This window comes from Scomber scombrus, chromosome 20, assembly GCF_963691925.1.
Source record: "Scomber scombrus chromosome 20, fScoSco1.1, whole genome shotgun sequence".
Lineage (NCBI taxonomy): Eukaryota > Metazoa > Chordata > Actinopteri > Scombriformes > Scombridae > Scomber > Scomber scombrus.
Genome location: NC_084989.1, coordinates 4,730,406 through 4,747,517, shown reverse-complemented (window position 1 = coordinate 4,747,517; position 17,112 = coordinate 4,730,406). Strand labels below are relative to the sequence as shown.

Sequence of the window (17,112 nt, the reverse complement as noted above, 5' to 3'; positions counted from 1 at the left end):
ACTAGCTCCTCTTTATGTGTGTGTGTGCGCTCTGAAGAATAATTGCATTTATCTATACTTCCCTCATCTTTTCGGCTTTTTATGAAGGATTCCATTTCTCCAGAGGACTTACACAACAAAAAAACATCTATTTGGTACTTTAAGCCATTATCAGTGATTGAATACCACTTATTCAAAAGATTGAAAATGAAATGTACAACATACACTCCCATACACGCACGCACACATCTCTGCTTTTGTATTACCCAGTGCTCATTGCAGCCAGACAAACCCATCAAGCTTTATGAGCCTCTGAGGGCTGCTGCTGCTGCCGCTAATTCATGGAGGCAGGCTATCAAGCACATCCACACAACGGATCTCCACTGTTTCCATGAATATCTGAACAGACCTTCCACCAGTTTATATCTCCCAAGAGACCAGCCTGTTGAATTCAGGATGTGCAGCCTTGATAGATGATACGTCTGTTTTATGAAAGAAGGGGAGGGATGAGAAGCTGTGATAATTGTGTGCTTAATGCAGGGAGAAATGGGCACAGACGTTTTCATTCTGTTGCACCGCACTGATGGATGTTCACTTTATGTTGCAAAAATGGGAAAAGTCACTTTTGGTTCTTGTGGTGTCATTGTGATTGATGGCTGTTTTAAGTGGGGGTGCAAAAACTGGAAAAAAATTCAGATTTTGGTGACAGGAGTTGGAAGCTCTTTGAAAGCAGAACCGTGGTTTAAAGGTAGAGTGGTATACTTGACTTGACTGATGTCATGTAGAAGAGAGAAACTGTGAAGATGCCTTGGAAAAAAGGTTTTTACTTTTGATTACTCTTCAGTCAGCCCATCAACCCTAATCTAAACCCATCACTATTAGTTCTGTTTGATTAAATAGGCTTAACAGGGTGTCATGATTGAATAAAGTTGAAAAATTGGTGACAACTTGCAAATATATCCTAACATAACAAAGAAACTAGAAGAAGTAGCTACCAAAACTTAGGGGCCAAACTCAACTAAAAATAAAGCAACTAAGGGTTAAACTAATAGAACAGACCTCTGACAGATGACACACAATGAAGTATACACACACACACACGCACACGCACACACACACACACACACACACACACACACACACACACACACACACACACACACACACACACACACACACACACACACACACACACACACACACACACACAGGCTAGTTTAAGACAGAAACCAGGGGAAATTTACACAAATATCATTAAACCTAAAAATATCCAAGAATAAATAGCCTATCAAAATAGATAAATCATATACAAATATGGTATTGGCCTTGGCAAACAAACATAATTACAAAGCAAACAAAGAGGGATTTCTAAGAATACCCAGGATTAATTCCCCCCTACCCTCTTGCATTTCCCTGTTGGTCTCTTCCACTTCCTGTGGGCGGTGCTTAAGAGGCCATCTTTCCCACCTTTCAGGTCATTTGCCAGTTGAGCTTAGTACCTGCTCTGGTGAGGTTCAAGAGAGCCAAGACGATACTAAATGTGACGTCAACAGACTGCCGGCCACTGATTGGTCAGAAGAGTTGTCCCACACAAGAATCAAACCCGGCATTTTTAAATACCGGCAGCAGCGTTACAACCATAGTTACAGCTATACGGCTCAATTTTCTTGCTTTGTGTGTTAGAAAACGCCACATACAGCAGCAAGTACACCACTGCCTCAATGTCCTCCATTGTTTATGTGTTTTGTGTCGCGTATAAAACGAAGTCCCGGCAGTTTCGCGGAGCCGTGCTATGACGACCCTGCCCACGTTGAGTGGGTACTTTTTTCTAATGGAGAAGGTCTGTTCTGGACCCCTACCGAGTCGAGGCGAGGCGAGGCGAGTCGTGCTGGAACTGTGTAGTGGAAAAGCGCCATTGAACCATGGCGAGGCGTGCTGGAACTGTGTAGTGGAGGCGAGCCGAGGCGAGGCGAGGCGAGGCGAGTCGTGCTGGAACTGTGTAGTGGAAGTAAGTACTGATTGCAAATTAAAAGGACCAAGACTGAATCTCAAGCCAGAATGTGTACATCCAATCTTAGAAAATAAACTGTGAGGAACTGACTAAAGTGTGTAAAATGGAAGCAAAAACCATGTGTAGGGTCATTATAGGAAATGTTTGGTTGCAGATGTAAAGTAATATTATAGTACTGGTGTTGGACAGGAACTGGTGTGGCTGCCACACAGTGCTACAGGGACATTTGAACAGTTGTTTAATAGGACAGATTTTACAGTTAGGGCAGAATGTCTATGACTTAATTTGGAGGTTAAACTGAACATGCGCACACTTATATGTTAGTGATAACCCTGTGTTGCACTAGAAAACCATATTTGCACACAACTACAGTAAGCAAAATAAATCAAAGTTGTTTTGCTAATCATTTCCAAGTTTCCAAATGACATTTATAATACTTACCAACCTATATTTGGTGATATAGCTACATGCTCTCGATTTCTGCACTATCATAACAGAAACAGTATTTGAAAAATCTAATCTTGTTTGTATGTTTTGTATCCATCATCTTTGTGCTTACGCATTTGTTCATAATTTGATATGAAAGCAGTCCAGCCTTTGAGTACTTGCCCTCACCAGCACGCCTCGTGAGTGTATTTTGTCTGTTCTCCTCGACTGCTCTCTTGATTAGAAGCCTTTTATCAGTCAGAGAGGTACACGCTGTGTCTCTGTATTTTTTAACACGGGGTCACGCTGTGTTTTGTCTTGCTTCATTCTCTCTTATTTCCGCTCCCTGCTTATTCTCACCCCTGCAAGTTTGCTCTGCGATGCATCATCGTCTGTTTTGGAATTGTCTTTTTTTTTGCTGCTGAGTAAGTAAACACAACACCCACAACCGCACACTCGCACAGACACACAAAGTACATTCAATCAATACAGTAATAACCCCGCATTTTCGAGTTATGGCTCAACAATTTATAAAGGAACACATCTTCCCAAAACTCATAAATCATTTAGCGGCAGCCTCCAGACTCATTCCGACGTATTAATAACTGGAGCGTCTGACCAATTCCACTAAAATGTGAGTTGCAGAGGCGAGTTCTCCTTGAAAACTCCACTCTAATACAGAATACTTCAACATCATTGCAGGTGTGCAGAAATGTCTAATGACTAGGCAGGATGGTGTTTTCACATTGGTTATAAAATGACCTATAAAGCATTGGTTCAGAGGGAGGGGGGGATTGCTTCACATCACCTTTTGAACTGCTTTTGAAATGCAATTCACAGGGAATAATAAGTGTCTACCCTCTTCCTTGCTAAAAGATAATTCTTGTTCAGGGGCTGTTTCATAATCAGGCCTAATGAAGAACACTTAGCGAGAAAAATTGCCTCCGTGTGCGGCCTTTAATTTCCCTTCATTCATCAATCACAGCAGCATGTATGATGCATTACCTTTGCCCAAATCTTGCCAGCTAATAAAGGGGGATCCACCTGTGAATATTGTAATGACATAGCTACTTTTGTAGTTCTGTAAAACAAGGGTTGGTGCAGCAGCTGAGATACAGGAGATGAGGAGGGAAGCCCTTTTTTAGACAGGCAGTTGTAACATCTGCATGCAGGGTAAGACTGGCAAATATGGATGCATGTAAAGGTGCAGTCAGAGTTAATTTGATCTATTTACTTGCATGCTGTGATGAAAAGTAGGTAGAACAGGAAATAGCATGCCTAGTTCTAAGTGTAAGCCTTCTACTTCCTTGTGACTGTACCTTCAGACAACAACCTGTAATAGCTGGAAAGATGTTGCTGAGAGTTGACAGGGGTAGAACTTGGCTTACACGGGTGGAAGTACATGGCCCATGATTTGTGGCTACATCAGTAACACTCTTTTGAGCGTTTGGTATCCATGGGCAGAGCCAAAATCAGGTTGCCATTACTGAAATTGCAATTTAGGCTTGTGTTGAAGAGGTTTGTAGAACACTGTATGTTTGCCTGGTGTGAATGTTTGTCATATCTAGGCCATCAAGTGTTGACATTATATCCATCAAATGTATCTCAGCTGTTATTTGCTCCTTTTTCCTCTTTATTGCATTCAGAAAGGTACAGGGCTTTGAGTGATTACAGTACTGTGAGTTCTTTCAGAGACTGAAAGTTTCTTGGACTCAGTATCTGGACAGGATAGATGTGCACGGATTATTTAGAGCTGTGGTGCTTATACAAACTTTGAAGGTAGTCCGGATACACTTTCATCTTGCAAATATTTGTTCTGTCTCCCATTTAATTCACTTCCTGTTTTGGCTCCATCACACTTGCGGGTCAAGAGCACACCTGCATTTAGAAATGACATTATTCTAGCAATGTGTCATCACCTCATTTTATCCAACTAGAGGCAGCCGCATCTGTTCGATATGAATTTATTACTTAGATCAGGACTTTGACATCTCATCCTTTTTGGGTACATAGTGTTTGGCAGTTTTGTTTGATGTTTGGCTATAATGTAACTGTGCTTTCCGTTCATGTACAGCAGCTGTAGTGTAGGGATGACCAATCATGTGCCATAAAAGTCAACAGTCAGCAGATTTTTGGGTCCAATCTATCATTTCATTGAGTGATTTAACTGACAAGCTCGTCCTCGTTACTTGATGGAATGCTGAGTCCTTGGTCTGGAATAAAAACCTATTGGCACTCCTTGGCACATGGTTGGCCAAGCCTCACCCCTGCTGTAGAGTCTATCATACCATTAAATGTATTTTAGGAGTCTTTGACAGATTGTGGTGATTGGATTGGCAGTGAATCAGGCTGCCTGATTGATCCTATTCTATCCTACTAGTCCTGTACATTTATAATGACTAGTCTGATGAAGGTCTTTAGAAGAGTGTTTCCTCTGACATATTTAATGTGTGTGTAGATTCATTTCCCACTTGTAATGCCTGTTCATTCAGCACCTGCCTGGACTCATTTGAACTTTAATCTGTTTAAATTCTTTTTCAGTTCATGCTCATTTTCGGACAGTACATTCACTAATTCAACCTGGTTCTCTCCTTTTTTGTTGCCAAAGACTATCTGAACATGGCAAACCCACTAAAAGAATAACAATAAGTATCATTTACCTTTCTACAACATTTTAAACCCAGTTCCCCCTGAGGCTGGCCTTGTGTTTAAGGTACATTGTGGTCAATGTCTAAAGCCTGACACACTGAGAAAGAGCCAATTACAGGAACAAAATCTCTCCAAGTTCACTGCAGCAATGAGGTGTTCTTGCTTTTTCACAGCCTGAAGTCCTTGAGGAAGATTTATCACCGGTGGCCTTTGTGAGGATCTCCTAACATGGAATGGAAATTACCTAAAGTGTCAGGCTGCTTTTGAGGCCAGGATGCATTAAGGACCGACTTGGCTCATTCACTGCAACAATAATCTTGTCGCTGTATTAAAGTAATTCATATCACTTAGAAGCCCAATGTTCATGACTTTTTACTTATTTATTCGGGTCTCATCTGATAAACACCTGCCATGTGCAATCTTCTACTGAAAAATAAGGTTCATTGTCTGAAAGGCACGACAATGGGAAGGTTTTACTTGAAATGTGTCCTTGTTAGCAGCTTTCTAATGTGTTATGGGACTCTCTGAGTAACACTTGAAAACTTCGGCAAACAGAACTAGGCGCAATCCTGAATGTCCCTAATTGCCCCCAATCTCACCCTAATGATCCATCCTTTTCAAATTGGTGGAGGACAGACTGAGAGGTGTTGCCACTTCAGAGAACTTTTTTCAAGTTGGCTTTTTTCGCTTTTTTCCTCTTTGGATGCCTGCTGGTGGATGAGGTGAAGCCACATATAATGCCCTACACAGTTAAGGTTTGCATCATGGTAACAGATATGCATGCCCAAAGATCCAGCTTGCATTCAGCTCAGTCATACTTAAATTAATTGTTGAGTAGTACATTTAACTTCAACTTTATTTATATAGCAACAGAGGAGAAAATAAATATAAGCCGGTTATGTTAGGCACTGTTAAAAGTTGGTGAGTTAAATATATATTTTAGGATGACTCTTGAAAATCTTTGATAGTAGGGGAGAATCAGATGGAGGGAGGAAGAGAATTCCACAGTTTTGGCCCTTTGCCCATAACACTTAGTCCTGGATCTGTGGACTCTAGTCAGATGATCTCACTTCTCTGACAGTGTGATATGGGCACAGAGTTCTGTAATATACAGGGGAGTGAGACCGTTCAATACCTTGTAAACAATCATCAGGATTTTAGAATCGATGTTGTTCCTATCAGACAGCCAGTGTAGGGAGGCAAGAATGGGAGTAATGTGATCCTTCTTTTTTTGATCTTGTCAGAACCCTTGCAGAACCCTTGCTTGGGATAAACAAGACTGAGTGATACAAGTTAAAATAATCAAGGCAGGATGATAGATTCTCCAGGTCAGAAGTACAAAGAATTGATCTGAATTTGGAGATGTTGTAGAGCTGCATGAAACTTAATTTAACTATATGATTGATTTTGCTCGTCAAATGTCAATCCTGAATAGACTAAGATTTTTCATGTGGTTTAACAAAGGGAACTCCTTTGCTAAGATGAGTATGTAGCCCAGTCTAAAAATGTTTCATTTTAGACTGCAGACTAATAAATAATCTTAAATGTTTAAAAAGGTATTATATTAAAAACCAGTTAAGTGGAAAGTTGAAAACAGTTCATGGAGGTTGGTTGCTGTGTGTGTGTGTGTGTGTGTGTGTGTGTGTGTGTGTGTGTGTGTGTGTGTGTGTGTGTGTGTGTGTGTGTGTGTGTGTGTGTGTGTGTGTGTGTGTGTGTGTGTGTGTGTGTGTGTGTGTGTGTGTGTGTGTGTGTGTGTGTGTGTGTGTGTGTGTGTGTGTTAGGAAGTCAAAAGGGAAACTCCTTTAAGGGTTATTCAATATTTTGTCTTTTATCTTTTGTAATTTATTTCAAAATTGTGTTTACATGAACTAAATTCATTATTTGCATTTAAAGTAATGTTTGTGTGTGTCATATTTACATTTTATTAAGTTGTGATTTGATTTTCTTTTTAAAAGGGGAATGTCATTAAAAACATAATACTTAGTGAGATTTAAAATGAGTGAATCTTACTGTATAGTCCTGCTAAGTGGAGGCACTGTCATCTTTATGTAATTCATAATTGGATGTGCACAAGTGGTTAATTTCATTTTTGTTACACAGATTAACACAGCCAGCCACAGGTATGTGTTCTCAGGGCCCTGCTCGTAGTACTACCACATTTGATGGTTAGATGCTATGGCCCAAAAAAAAGTTTTATTCTGATTGAGCTGGAAAAAAGTTTGCAGGTATTGATGCTTGAAGACATTTATTGGGGTTAGTTAGTTTATTGTAGTTAATAGGTTCTAAGAGGAGGAGGAGGAGGAGGAGGAGGAAGTGGTAGATCTGTGTATTGTCTGCCTAACAGTGAAAATAAATGTTTTTGAATAATGTGGCCTAGCAGAAGCAGGATTGGACTGATAGTTAAATAATTAAGACAATTAATAAGCTGCCATGCATTACCAAAACAAGAAAGAGTATTCAATATGATTGTTCATATCTGATTTAATTTGGTCTTCCAAAGTGTTTGTCACTACAGTTTCCAGTCCATTTATCTGATGCAGGCTGATTGGTTAGAAAGGTGGTTAGATTTTTCCAGTGCATCCATCCCCTGGACCGATTGCTTTTCCTCTATTTCCACTTTGCCTTATCTTTTCCTGCACATCTTCCTCCACTCATCATCTCGCTTTGGTTCAACTTTCTTTCCTATCCTCTGTTCATCCATCCCTCCCTCAGTCTGTCTTCCTTTTTTTGTCATTCCATCCCCAACCACCCCATTTCCATCCATTTATTCATCTTCATTTAGCAGCTCCTGCTGTTTCTTGCTCCATCCACCCATTTCTGTCTCCAATCAGCCCTCCTTCCTTCCCTCTAACCATTCATATGACTATTTATGAGTGCAGTGTTCCTCACAGTGGGGGCCAGTACTAAGTGGAAGTAACAGAAAACATTGGGGCTCTTTGTAAAATTGAAGCCCTTCAGTGGGGACCATCGCTTAGGCTGACAGAGTAGCAGAAACACTCGGGCACACAGACCCCATGCTCACATGTATGTTCTTTGTGTATGTGTTCATGTAAAGACCCACATGAAATTGACTATCCCAAAACTACAGACTTAGTTCATTATGTCTTTAATCACAGTGTATTGCAAAGAGGCAGTGTGCAGGGTAAGGGAGGATGTGCATGTGTGTGTGTGTGTGTGTGTGTGTGTGTGTTCAAGCACAACAGCAGCTCTCTGAGTGCATTAAGATCATTCTTTGACATTGAGCAGAGGCCATGGAGCTAAATGGCTCTTTGTACAGTAAGTGGTTTAGAGAGAGAGACACAAATCAGATCTTTGTGGGAGACGGAGCTCCCAAGGTTGCAGCCCGCGGTTTACACTTTTGACCACAATTATGTACACACATACAGTATGCAAACCTATGGGTGCGCACACACTTTAATGTTATCATAAAAGTTAATGTAGAGTAGAGATGACCCACTGATTATACATGTCTAGCTATAATGGGCCATCAAATATGAAATGATTTAATTACAGTACAATTAGTAGGCTGTAATTGTAAAATATTTTTTTCAGCTAGTATACTACAAGGTATTGTTTTTAGTGTTTATTCATCTCATATTGATTTTATTATTATGATTCATCATGCCTCAGTTAGATTTAAGGAGCGGGGTCCAGCAGGTAAAAATGTGCCTTCAATATGGGACATTTCTCTTTTTTTACTTTTTATTGTTTAGCACCTGGCTGAAAAGGACACACGGTTTGTCAGTGTTTCATTTAATGTTGTTGATAATGGATCATTTTCCAATACTGTTTTTTTTTAATGTTTTGTTAGGTCTGAAAAAGCAGTTTTCTAAGATAGCAAGGCTGCTCTGTTAATGTTAGCCAGCAAACGCTAGCTAATGTAAGTGTGATAGGTTGATTTTATAAAAAGTGTTAAAGACCGTGTAAAATGAATTCTGACATTTTCTTCTAAAAACATTAAATAGGTCATAAATGTATTTCTAAAAAAGGTGTAAAAAGAATTTCAACCATTTAGATTTGAATTGTGGAGCCAGGCTTCACACACTGTGTTTCAAGATTTCTGTGTCCGGATTTAATGGTCGGGTCTGAAAATCACCGCTGCGTTACGTAACCAATAGCACAGTTACACACCGGAGCATAAACCTGGCCCTGCTGCTGTAGAGGTATAAATACATTCAGCGCACACTACTACTACTACAGTCTACAGGTAGCCAGTTAGCTGAGTTAGCCGCCGAGTTAGCCGCCGAGCTAGCCGCCGAGTTAGCCGCTGAGTTATCAGCAGAAAGCGTCCATGTTTCTGGTAGAGGTGGTGACTTTGATTGACAGGTGAGGTCGGTAGGGGGCGGGGTTTCAGCGGACTCGTCGGGCACTCCCACAGCGTTTGGGAGAAGAGAAGTAGGCAGACTTTTACACAACTTTGAAGCCTAATTTCATATATTTGGCGATTCGGTGTTAAAGCTGGGATTTCAATTGAATTAACAGTTAATCTCTGTGTATGATTATAGTCATGTTGAATAATGTGTAACTTTGTATGTACTTTTTGGATGAATACACTCCTGATGAAGCTGTCAGAGAGGAAGCTGAGTAGTTCATTGATATTTTCCTCTTTTTCAGGGTGTAACATTAGCTAACGTTACGGTAAATGCACAGGTTATTTTTATCCATTTGACTGGACTCTACTAGTTTGATGAAATGCCTATGAAAATGTTGTAAATAATACTTATTCATGCAACTAAGTGGTTGAGTAGTTATCAGTACACATAATATGAGAATAATTGAGCCATTTTTGGATAATAGAGAGAGCTACAGTAAAAGAACATTTGAACAATCTTGTAGAACCTGATGAACCTTATTTTGTCAGAACCTAATAATGTAATAATTTCCCAATATTGTAATAATATTATTGGGAAATGCACTTCATTACATTATTGGGAGTTATTACATTATCTGGTTTTATTACATTCTTTATTGAGTTATTAGGTCTTTTTTTATTACATTATTGGGAGTTATTACATTATCGGGAAATTATTACATTATCAGGTTCTACAAGCCTTTATTGTTGTTCTCATTAAAATTCTCACAAATTAGTTAAAATGTTGAATTTTTCCCTTAGTTACTTTTTCCTCATAACACTGACTTTTTTCTTCAAGATCTTTCACAGCAGATACTCTGTCTTGGCATAGCGGCAAAAGCACAGGTGCCCTTAATATCTTTAATTAAAGATGGCTCTGTTCCAGTAAGGTGTCCCAGTAACCCATACAGTTGGCCCACATACACAGTAGCAGCACCCTGGAACTGGCAAACACCTGTGGGTCTGTACTTTTAATGTTGGGACTATTGGTTTTCTCTAAATCACAATTTTTTTTTTACCATTATAACTTACCTCTCAACAGTTTTTTCTCAGTACCGTGGCCATAATGTTGTAGTAGGTTAAAGTTGCATTTTATACACAAGATTTATGTTTGCTTACATCTTAGGTAATTCTAGAAAAATACATTATTGGTCACAGATCGCTGTAAAATATTTTCTTGGTATCATAGCGTTACACTTTAAAACGTTAACAAGTTAAAGGTGCAGTGTGTAAAGTTTAGCAGCATCTAGCAGAACAGACTTTTTTTCTTTTAAAGGTTTTTTTGGCACAGACGCCTTTATTTAACAGCAGACAGGAGAGAGAGTGGGATGTGACATGCAGCAAAGGGCGGTGGGTCCAGCGTGTTGCACCAACATGTTTCTACAATAGCCCAGAATGGACAAACCAAACAGGGGCTTCAGAGAGGGACTTTCATGTTTTTTGTGAGTTTCTTGATGGAACCTAAAATCTCTTGTTTTGTTCTGAACAACAGTCCACAACCCAAAGATATTCAATTTACGGTAATCAGAAAATTTGGATACAATTAATCAATCATGAAAATGGTTATTGATTAATGTAATAGTTGGCATCTAATCAATCAATTGACTGATCATTGCAGCTCTAGTTTCAAGCAACTACATGCAGTTTTGACTATTGGTTAACTGCAATGATACATTTGTGCTGAAGACTTGACTCCACTTTTCACATATTTTTCTCCATGCATTGATTTGTTTATTTGTTCATCTGTAACCCACACTTAGATTTTTTCATACCTTTTGATAAGATGCTGAGGTTAGGGGGGAAGTGATGCTCTAAGGGATCAAGGAGTCAGACTCAAGGATACAAAGTGTGAATTTACTTACAACTTAGTTCTGCATTATGTATGTGCGCACACTACTGGACTTTTGAGAGGTTTTCTGTGTGGTCAGATTTTGTACACAGAGCTATGGTAGAGAGGGCAGAACAGTCAACTCCTGGCTTGGTCGTTCAGTCAATCATGTCGACACCAACAACAACAAGCTGCTAGATAAACACATTCTTGATATTGTAATATGTAATTAATATGTATATCAGGGACAATTAAATATAATATAATGTTTTTTCTCTTCCACCCCCAGGTCGCAAGTTTGTCATTGCCAATGCAAGAGTGGAGAACTGCGCCATCATCTTCTGCAACGATGGCTTCTGTCACATGTGTGGTTACTCGCGCGCCGAGATCATGCAGAAGCCGTGCACGTGCAACTTCCTGTACGGACCTGACACCAAGCGGCTGGCCATCGCTCAGATGGCGCAGGCCCTGCTGGGGTCAGAGGAGAGGAAAGTGGAGATCAACCTTTACCGCAAAGACGGTAGGAAAACAAACCTTGTGTGTTAGTGATTTGAAAGATGAGTGTGTGTTTGTGTGGGTGTAGGAGAGAGTGTGTGTTTGTGTGAATCTGTTTTCGACATAAATATGGAAATGAACTTCTGGTGTGTCTGTGCATGGTTGGCGACAAAAGTGTGTGTTGTTCTACTCAAAAAGTGAGAACTGCCAAGGGTTGGGCTGATGGATGACATCATCGCCACCTCCCTGCCCCATCTGCTGCTTACATTAAGATGTTACCTGTAATGGTTTTTAATTTAAACTTTATTGAACTTAAAGTAATGTAACAGGTGTAGTTGACGTCAGCTCTTCACCGCTGCTGTCTGTCTCTCCTCTGCTCCACTCTGTGTGTGTGTGGAGGGTCTCAGCCCCAACCTCATTGAAATACAGAGAGGAGAGAAACTAATGTGACCATAAATGACAGAACACAGTGCATGTTTTGCTGTCATTCATAGTCACACTAGTTTCTCTCCTCTCCTCTGCTCTCTATGTTTGACTGAAGGCATTTATTAATAATATTTATTATTTTATGATTTGTGATCTGCAAAAATCTCCCCTCAATATCATTGTCCACCACAATGTTTCACTGTGGACATCCTCACATACCAGTTCGGTAGACATCTCCCAACCCTAAAAGTGACAGATGTTCTAATAGAAATGTGGAAAATGGACATACAAGTGTGCATGTGTGTGTTTGTGTTTGGAGAAGGAAGTGTAATGAGGTGTCGGAGAGCACTACTGCGTATATGATAAAAAATATAAAAAACCTTTTATGGCTCCAGAGGGAGCTGTGTGAAATCTGATGAACCGCCTCGAGTGATGTCATTTACGTTGACGTTGGTTTGGCCTGAAGACTTCAAAAAAGAAGTTAGGTTAGCAGACCTGTGTAGTCTGGAGTAATGGAATAAAATAGATAAAGTCTTTTGCATTGATTTAGATCCTTTAATGTTATATGAGTGCAGTGCTAAATTGGTGGGGAGTGTGTGGCAATGATGGTTTGTGTTTCAGTGAGTTTGCATATATTGGGATGTTAAGAGTACTTTGGAAGTACTTTGGTTCTCAGTTGGTCACTGTATCTGTTTGTAGTGTCTGTACAGAACATTTGGCACCCACCAGCTCATTTTGTATGTGTGAGCAGCAATGTGCGAGACCTGACAACTGTGTACTGATAAATCCATGTTGTACTTCATATGGTCTGTTTGCAGACCACAATATTCACTGAAAAAGATAGATAGATTACAATTGTGTACCTTGAAAAACAATTGAAATCAGCCTCTGCACACTCATGTAATAGTCACATCAAGGGTAAAAACATAACAGCATTTTATTTGAAATAGCAGCATTATTAGTGGACCTAACCTGAATGAACATTCACAATAAAATGCACTTAAAAGGAATGAAAATGGGGGATACCCTGTGAGAATTCTCTCCAATGGCAAGAGCATATTTATGTCTATGTGCATGCCAACTGGACCAGGACCAGGTAACTGTAATGATAGGTGGCTTCGATGGCAATAAAGAGCAGCCATGGTAATAAAGTCAGCAACTCCCTGAGCTACAGCCAAAGCATCTGCTGGACATTTTCCACCTGTAGACAGACTCCAGAGCAGCGGGAGGAGGGAATGAGAGAGAGAGAGAGAGAGAGAGAGAGAAGCAGCAGGAGGGAGGAGAGAGAGAGAGTGAAAGAGGTCGCAGGAGGGAAGGGGGAGAGAGACAGATGGAGGAGGGAAGGGCTCGAAACAAACGAAGGGTAAGAAAGACTTAAGACTTGAGAGGCAGGGAAACAGCACGGCCCTGAATAAGTGAGGAAAAAAGCAGGGAGGTGAGAGGTGGGAGAAAGAAAGTGAGAGAATGAGAACGAGAGAAACCGGGACTGTCAGAGTGAGCTTCTCAAGTCATCTGAAAGCGTTGTTGACGGCGAGAGAAAAGAAAGGAGAAAAAAAAAGAGAAGCATGGAGAGATGGCGCCAGCTGTCTCCTGTCTAGTGATACTTCTGAGGACTGCTGTGCCAATTCAACCCTCCCCTCTGCACATTTCACTTTCCACTGTTTATACTGGAGACGTGGACACACACTTACACCGGCCATCTGCTATACAAAAGTACCTCATAAAAAGCTACAACCCTGTATATAGAATTACTGAGGTGTTGTCACTTCTGTCCCGCTGGATGTGCTAACGACATTCTATCATGCTAACGACACATACAGTATTTAAAGGCTTTGGATGGGGCAACATTTTAATACCTGCAAGGGTCTTGTGCCAATGTGGGCGGGCAGCTGTAAAGCAGCTGCTGGCATAGACAGCACGGTCGGTTGAACACCGCCCTCCCCATTTTAGAAAACAAACATATTATAGCTCCACACTTTGTAGTTTTATCAAAGATGTGACTCATATAATGATATTCTCAAACGAACGACTAATTTGGTCACAAATCTGCCGGCTCTAAGCATCTGCTCTGCTTAGGGATGTGTGTCACAGATCCTGTGCGAGATTAGAAATTCCCAGTTGCCCCAGTGATCCTACTGGGCAGCTCCCATGTGAGAAACGACTGTTTACAGCAGTGTGACTGTGAATCAGGGCTTCACTGGGAAATAAAATGCATGCACAGATAGCCTATAAAGGTGAAGAAAAATCATTATTCTTGGCCAAACACATATGTATTTTTTATCAGATGGGCTTTTGCACAAGTGAAATTGTATTAGTGGTAGTGGTCTGCATGGATTTATATTACATTTAGGTAACCAGTTCTAATAATCAAAATAATGGATGATGGTTTTTTTAATTAGACTAGATGATGATTAGAATAGTGTGTGGCATTTCTTCTGCCTAGTTAATGGATGGTTTCTGTCATAGAGTGTATTATCATGCTCATACCATGACCACGTACCTCATGATTCATGGTCGTTTGTGTTCAATTCATCATCCAGCTTTATAAAAGTTGAAGGCAATTCTTGGTGTGATCATTGGCCAATCCATGGGTTTTGTGCTCATATCAGGGCACCCACTCGATCACGTTTCTTTTAACTAAGAAACATAGCCACTTGCATCTAGAAATGAAATGGAGATGTTAATACACAGCTTTTATTTCATCAGGTTTTGATTACTGTAATTATCTTTTTACCTGCCTGAACAAATCTTTTTTACACCACTTATAAACCGTCCAAAATGCTGCTGCTAGGCTCTTAACTCCATCCAACAGATGGTCACACATCACACCTATTTTATCCTCACTACACTGGCTTCTGCTTTTCAAAATTTTGGTGCTCACTTATAGAGCCTTACATAGCGAGGCTCTAAAGTAAATTGCTGACCTTTTGCACCCTCACACCACAAGCCCAGCCCGTAATGCCTCTAGTAAGGGTTTTCTAAGGGTACTTCGGACACATTTTAAGATTTGGAGACCATGCCTTCCAGTCGGCAGCCCCAAAGCTTTAGAATAGTTTCCCAATAAGCTGAAACCCATCTGTTCAGATAGGCATAAGTAGTTTGTGGTATTTAGAAAAAAACCCAATTCATTGTGTCTTCTACATAGTGCACTGACAATATGTAATATGGACATTGTAAATGTTAGGGCATTCTTAACATGCTGTCATCTGGTGTGCCAATGTGACTGAGCTCAGATAGAAACACACACACACACACACACACTACACCTACATGCCAGACAGAGTTATGTTTGCCACGTTACCATGGAGATTGTGGAGAGGGCCCTCATCATGTTGTCACAGTAACCAAGGGACACTCTAATGATTTGATGAAACATTGGATTGGACGCCCATTATGGCACTCCTCAACCATTGGACCCGCCTCCTGTCTGTACAGGATATTGATTCTTGGTTTATAATGTAGATTAGTTACATGTCTCATCTACTCAGTAAATAACTTCTAGTACCTTCTGTCATAGTTATGCTTGTTATGTGTCTGTGCTGACCTAAAGCTTTTTATCTTGAATAAAATCCGTATTGATCTTTACTGAATTAAATATAGTGAATGAATCCAAAGTGATGCAGAGGGAAGGGGGTGTGTTATCTGTGTGTGTGGGCAGGTGCGACCCTGGTGACTCCTCTCTCTCAGTCATAGTCACACACACGCTGAGGCACACAAAGACACAAACACAGAGTCTTAGGTAACCCCAGCGGGCCACCTTCAAGCCATCAGAGAGCCGCTGATCGAACACCGCGGACACGCCTCATCCATAATGCACACGGGGAGGAAACACTACGCCGCCTCCTCTTTCCTACCCCTCCCTCGCCCCCTCCCTCCACTCATGAAGACGAACAGGGAAAAGAAAGAATAGCCTCTCCCTTGATCCCAAAAAGCAACCTAAGCAGAGAGTGTGCAGGTGTGTGTGCGTTTCACTTAGAACTGGTGGGACAGTGCAACCGCAGCCCGCACATACACATACACATATACATACAAAGAACATACACACATGCACAGTACATGCACACGCATGCTCTGTCTGAGCCCATTTATCTAGTGCCCAGCTTAAGCTTGAACCTTCCACATGATGGATCTCCCTTCTCGCTTTCACGCTCAATTGTCAGACTCTGATTGCTCAACAGTTTAATCAATCATGCTCTCCAAGTAAGCTGTGATAGAAAATGTGCACACGTACAACATGCATGTAGGAGGCTGGGTACAGAAAGAGCTACTGCCCCAGTTGGGTATTACTGCACCTGGAAGGCTTTGCATCCCCTTTTCTGGCTGAATATGGTGGAGAAGGCAGAAACAAAACAAAACACAACCTGAAAACAAGATAAGCAGTATATTATATTAAATGCCCATTATATTTATCTGACATATGTAATTAACAGCTATAGCTACTAGGGCAGGGTGATGAGGACAGAATCAAATATCACAATCTTTTTGACCAAATATCTCGATATCAATATTTTAACAATAGTTTAAGGATGACTATCGGTGCTTTACAAAATATTTATGCAATGAGATTTTTGATAAATAATCATCAGTAATGTGAATATAATGACTAAGTGTATAAATACAGATAATAGAACAGTCCGTTAAGCTCAGAAAATTAAGTTTTTACTGTAATGCAGCCTTTTAAATGCAGGAAAAGAAAACATTCCATATCACAATATTCAAAATCTAAGACGATATCTATAAAATATCATAATATCCATATAATATCGATATATTGTCCAGCCCTAATGGCTACTATAGATATACTGTACTTTAGGAGCTACTGATATTAATCAGAATTTAACTGGGCAATTCTTAAAATCGGCTTGAGATGATGAGCTGATAATTTCTCTAGTGAAGAGTGGCTAACCTACAGTACACAGTCCAGCTGTGGTTGCACAGTGGTTTTAG

At 40.4% G+C, this 17,112-nt stretch overlaps 1 protein-coding gene across 1 annotated transcript in view; it reads left to right on the top strand.

Moving 5' to 3' along the window:
• The window catches only part of kcnh2b (potassium voltage-gated channel, subfamily H (eag-related), member 2b), a 275,121-nt gene that overhangs the window by 18,216 nt on the left and 239,793 nt on the right, over window positions 1-17,112 (top strand). The window contains exon 2 of the mRNA XM_062441120.1: window positions 11,534-11,764. Coding sequence (XP_062297104.1) covers window positions 11,534-11,764 — 231 coding nt within the window. The remainder of the gene's footprint in view (window positions 1-11,533; window positions 11,765-17,112) is intronic.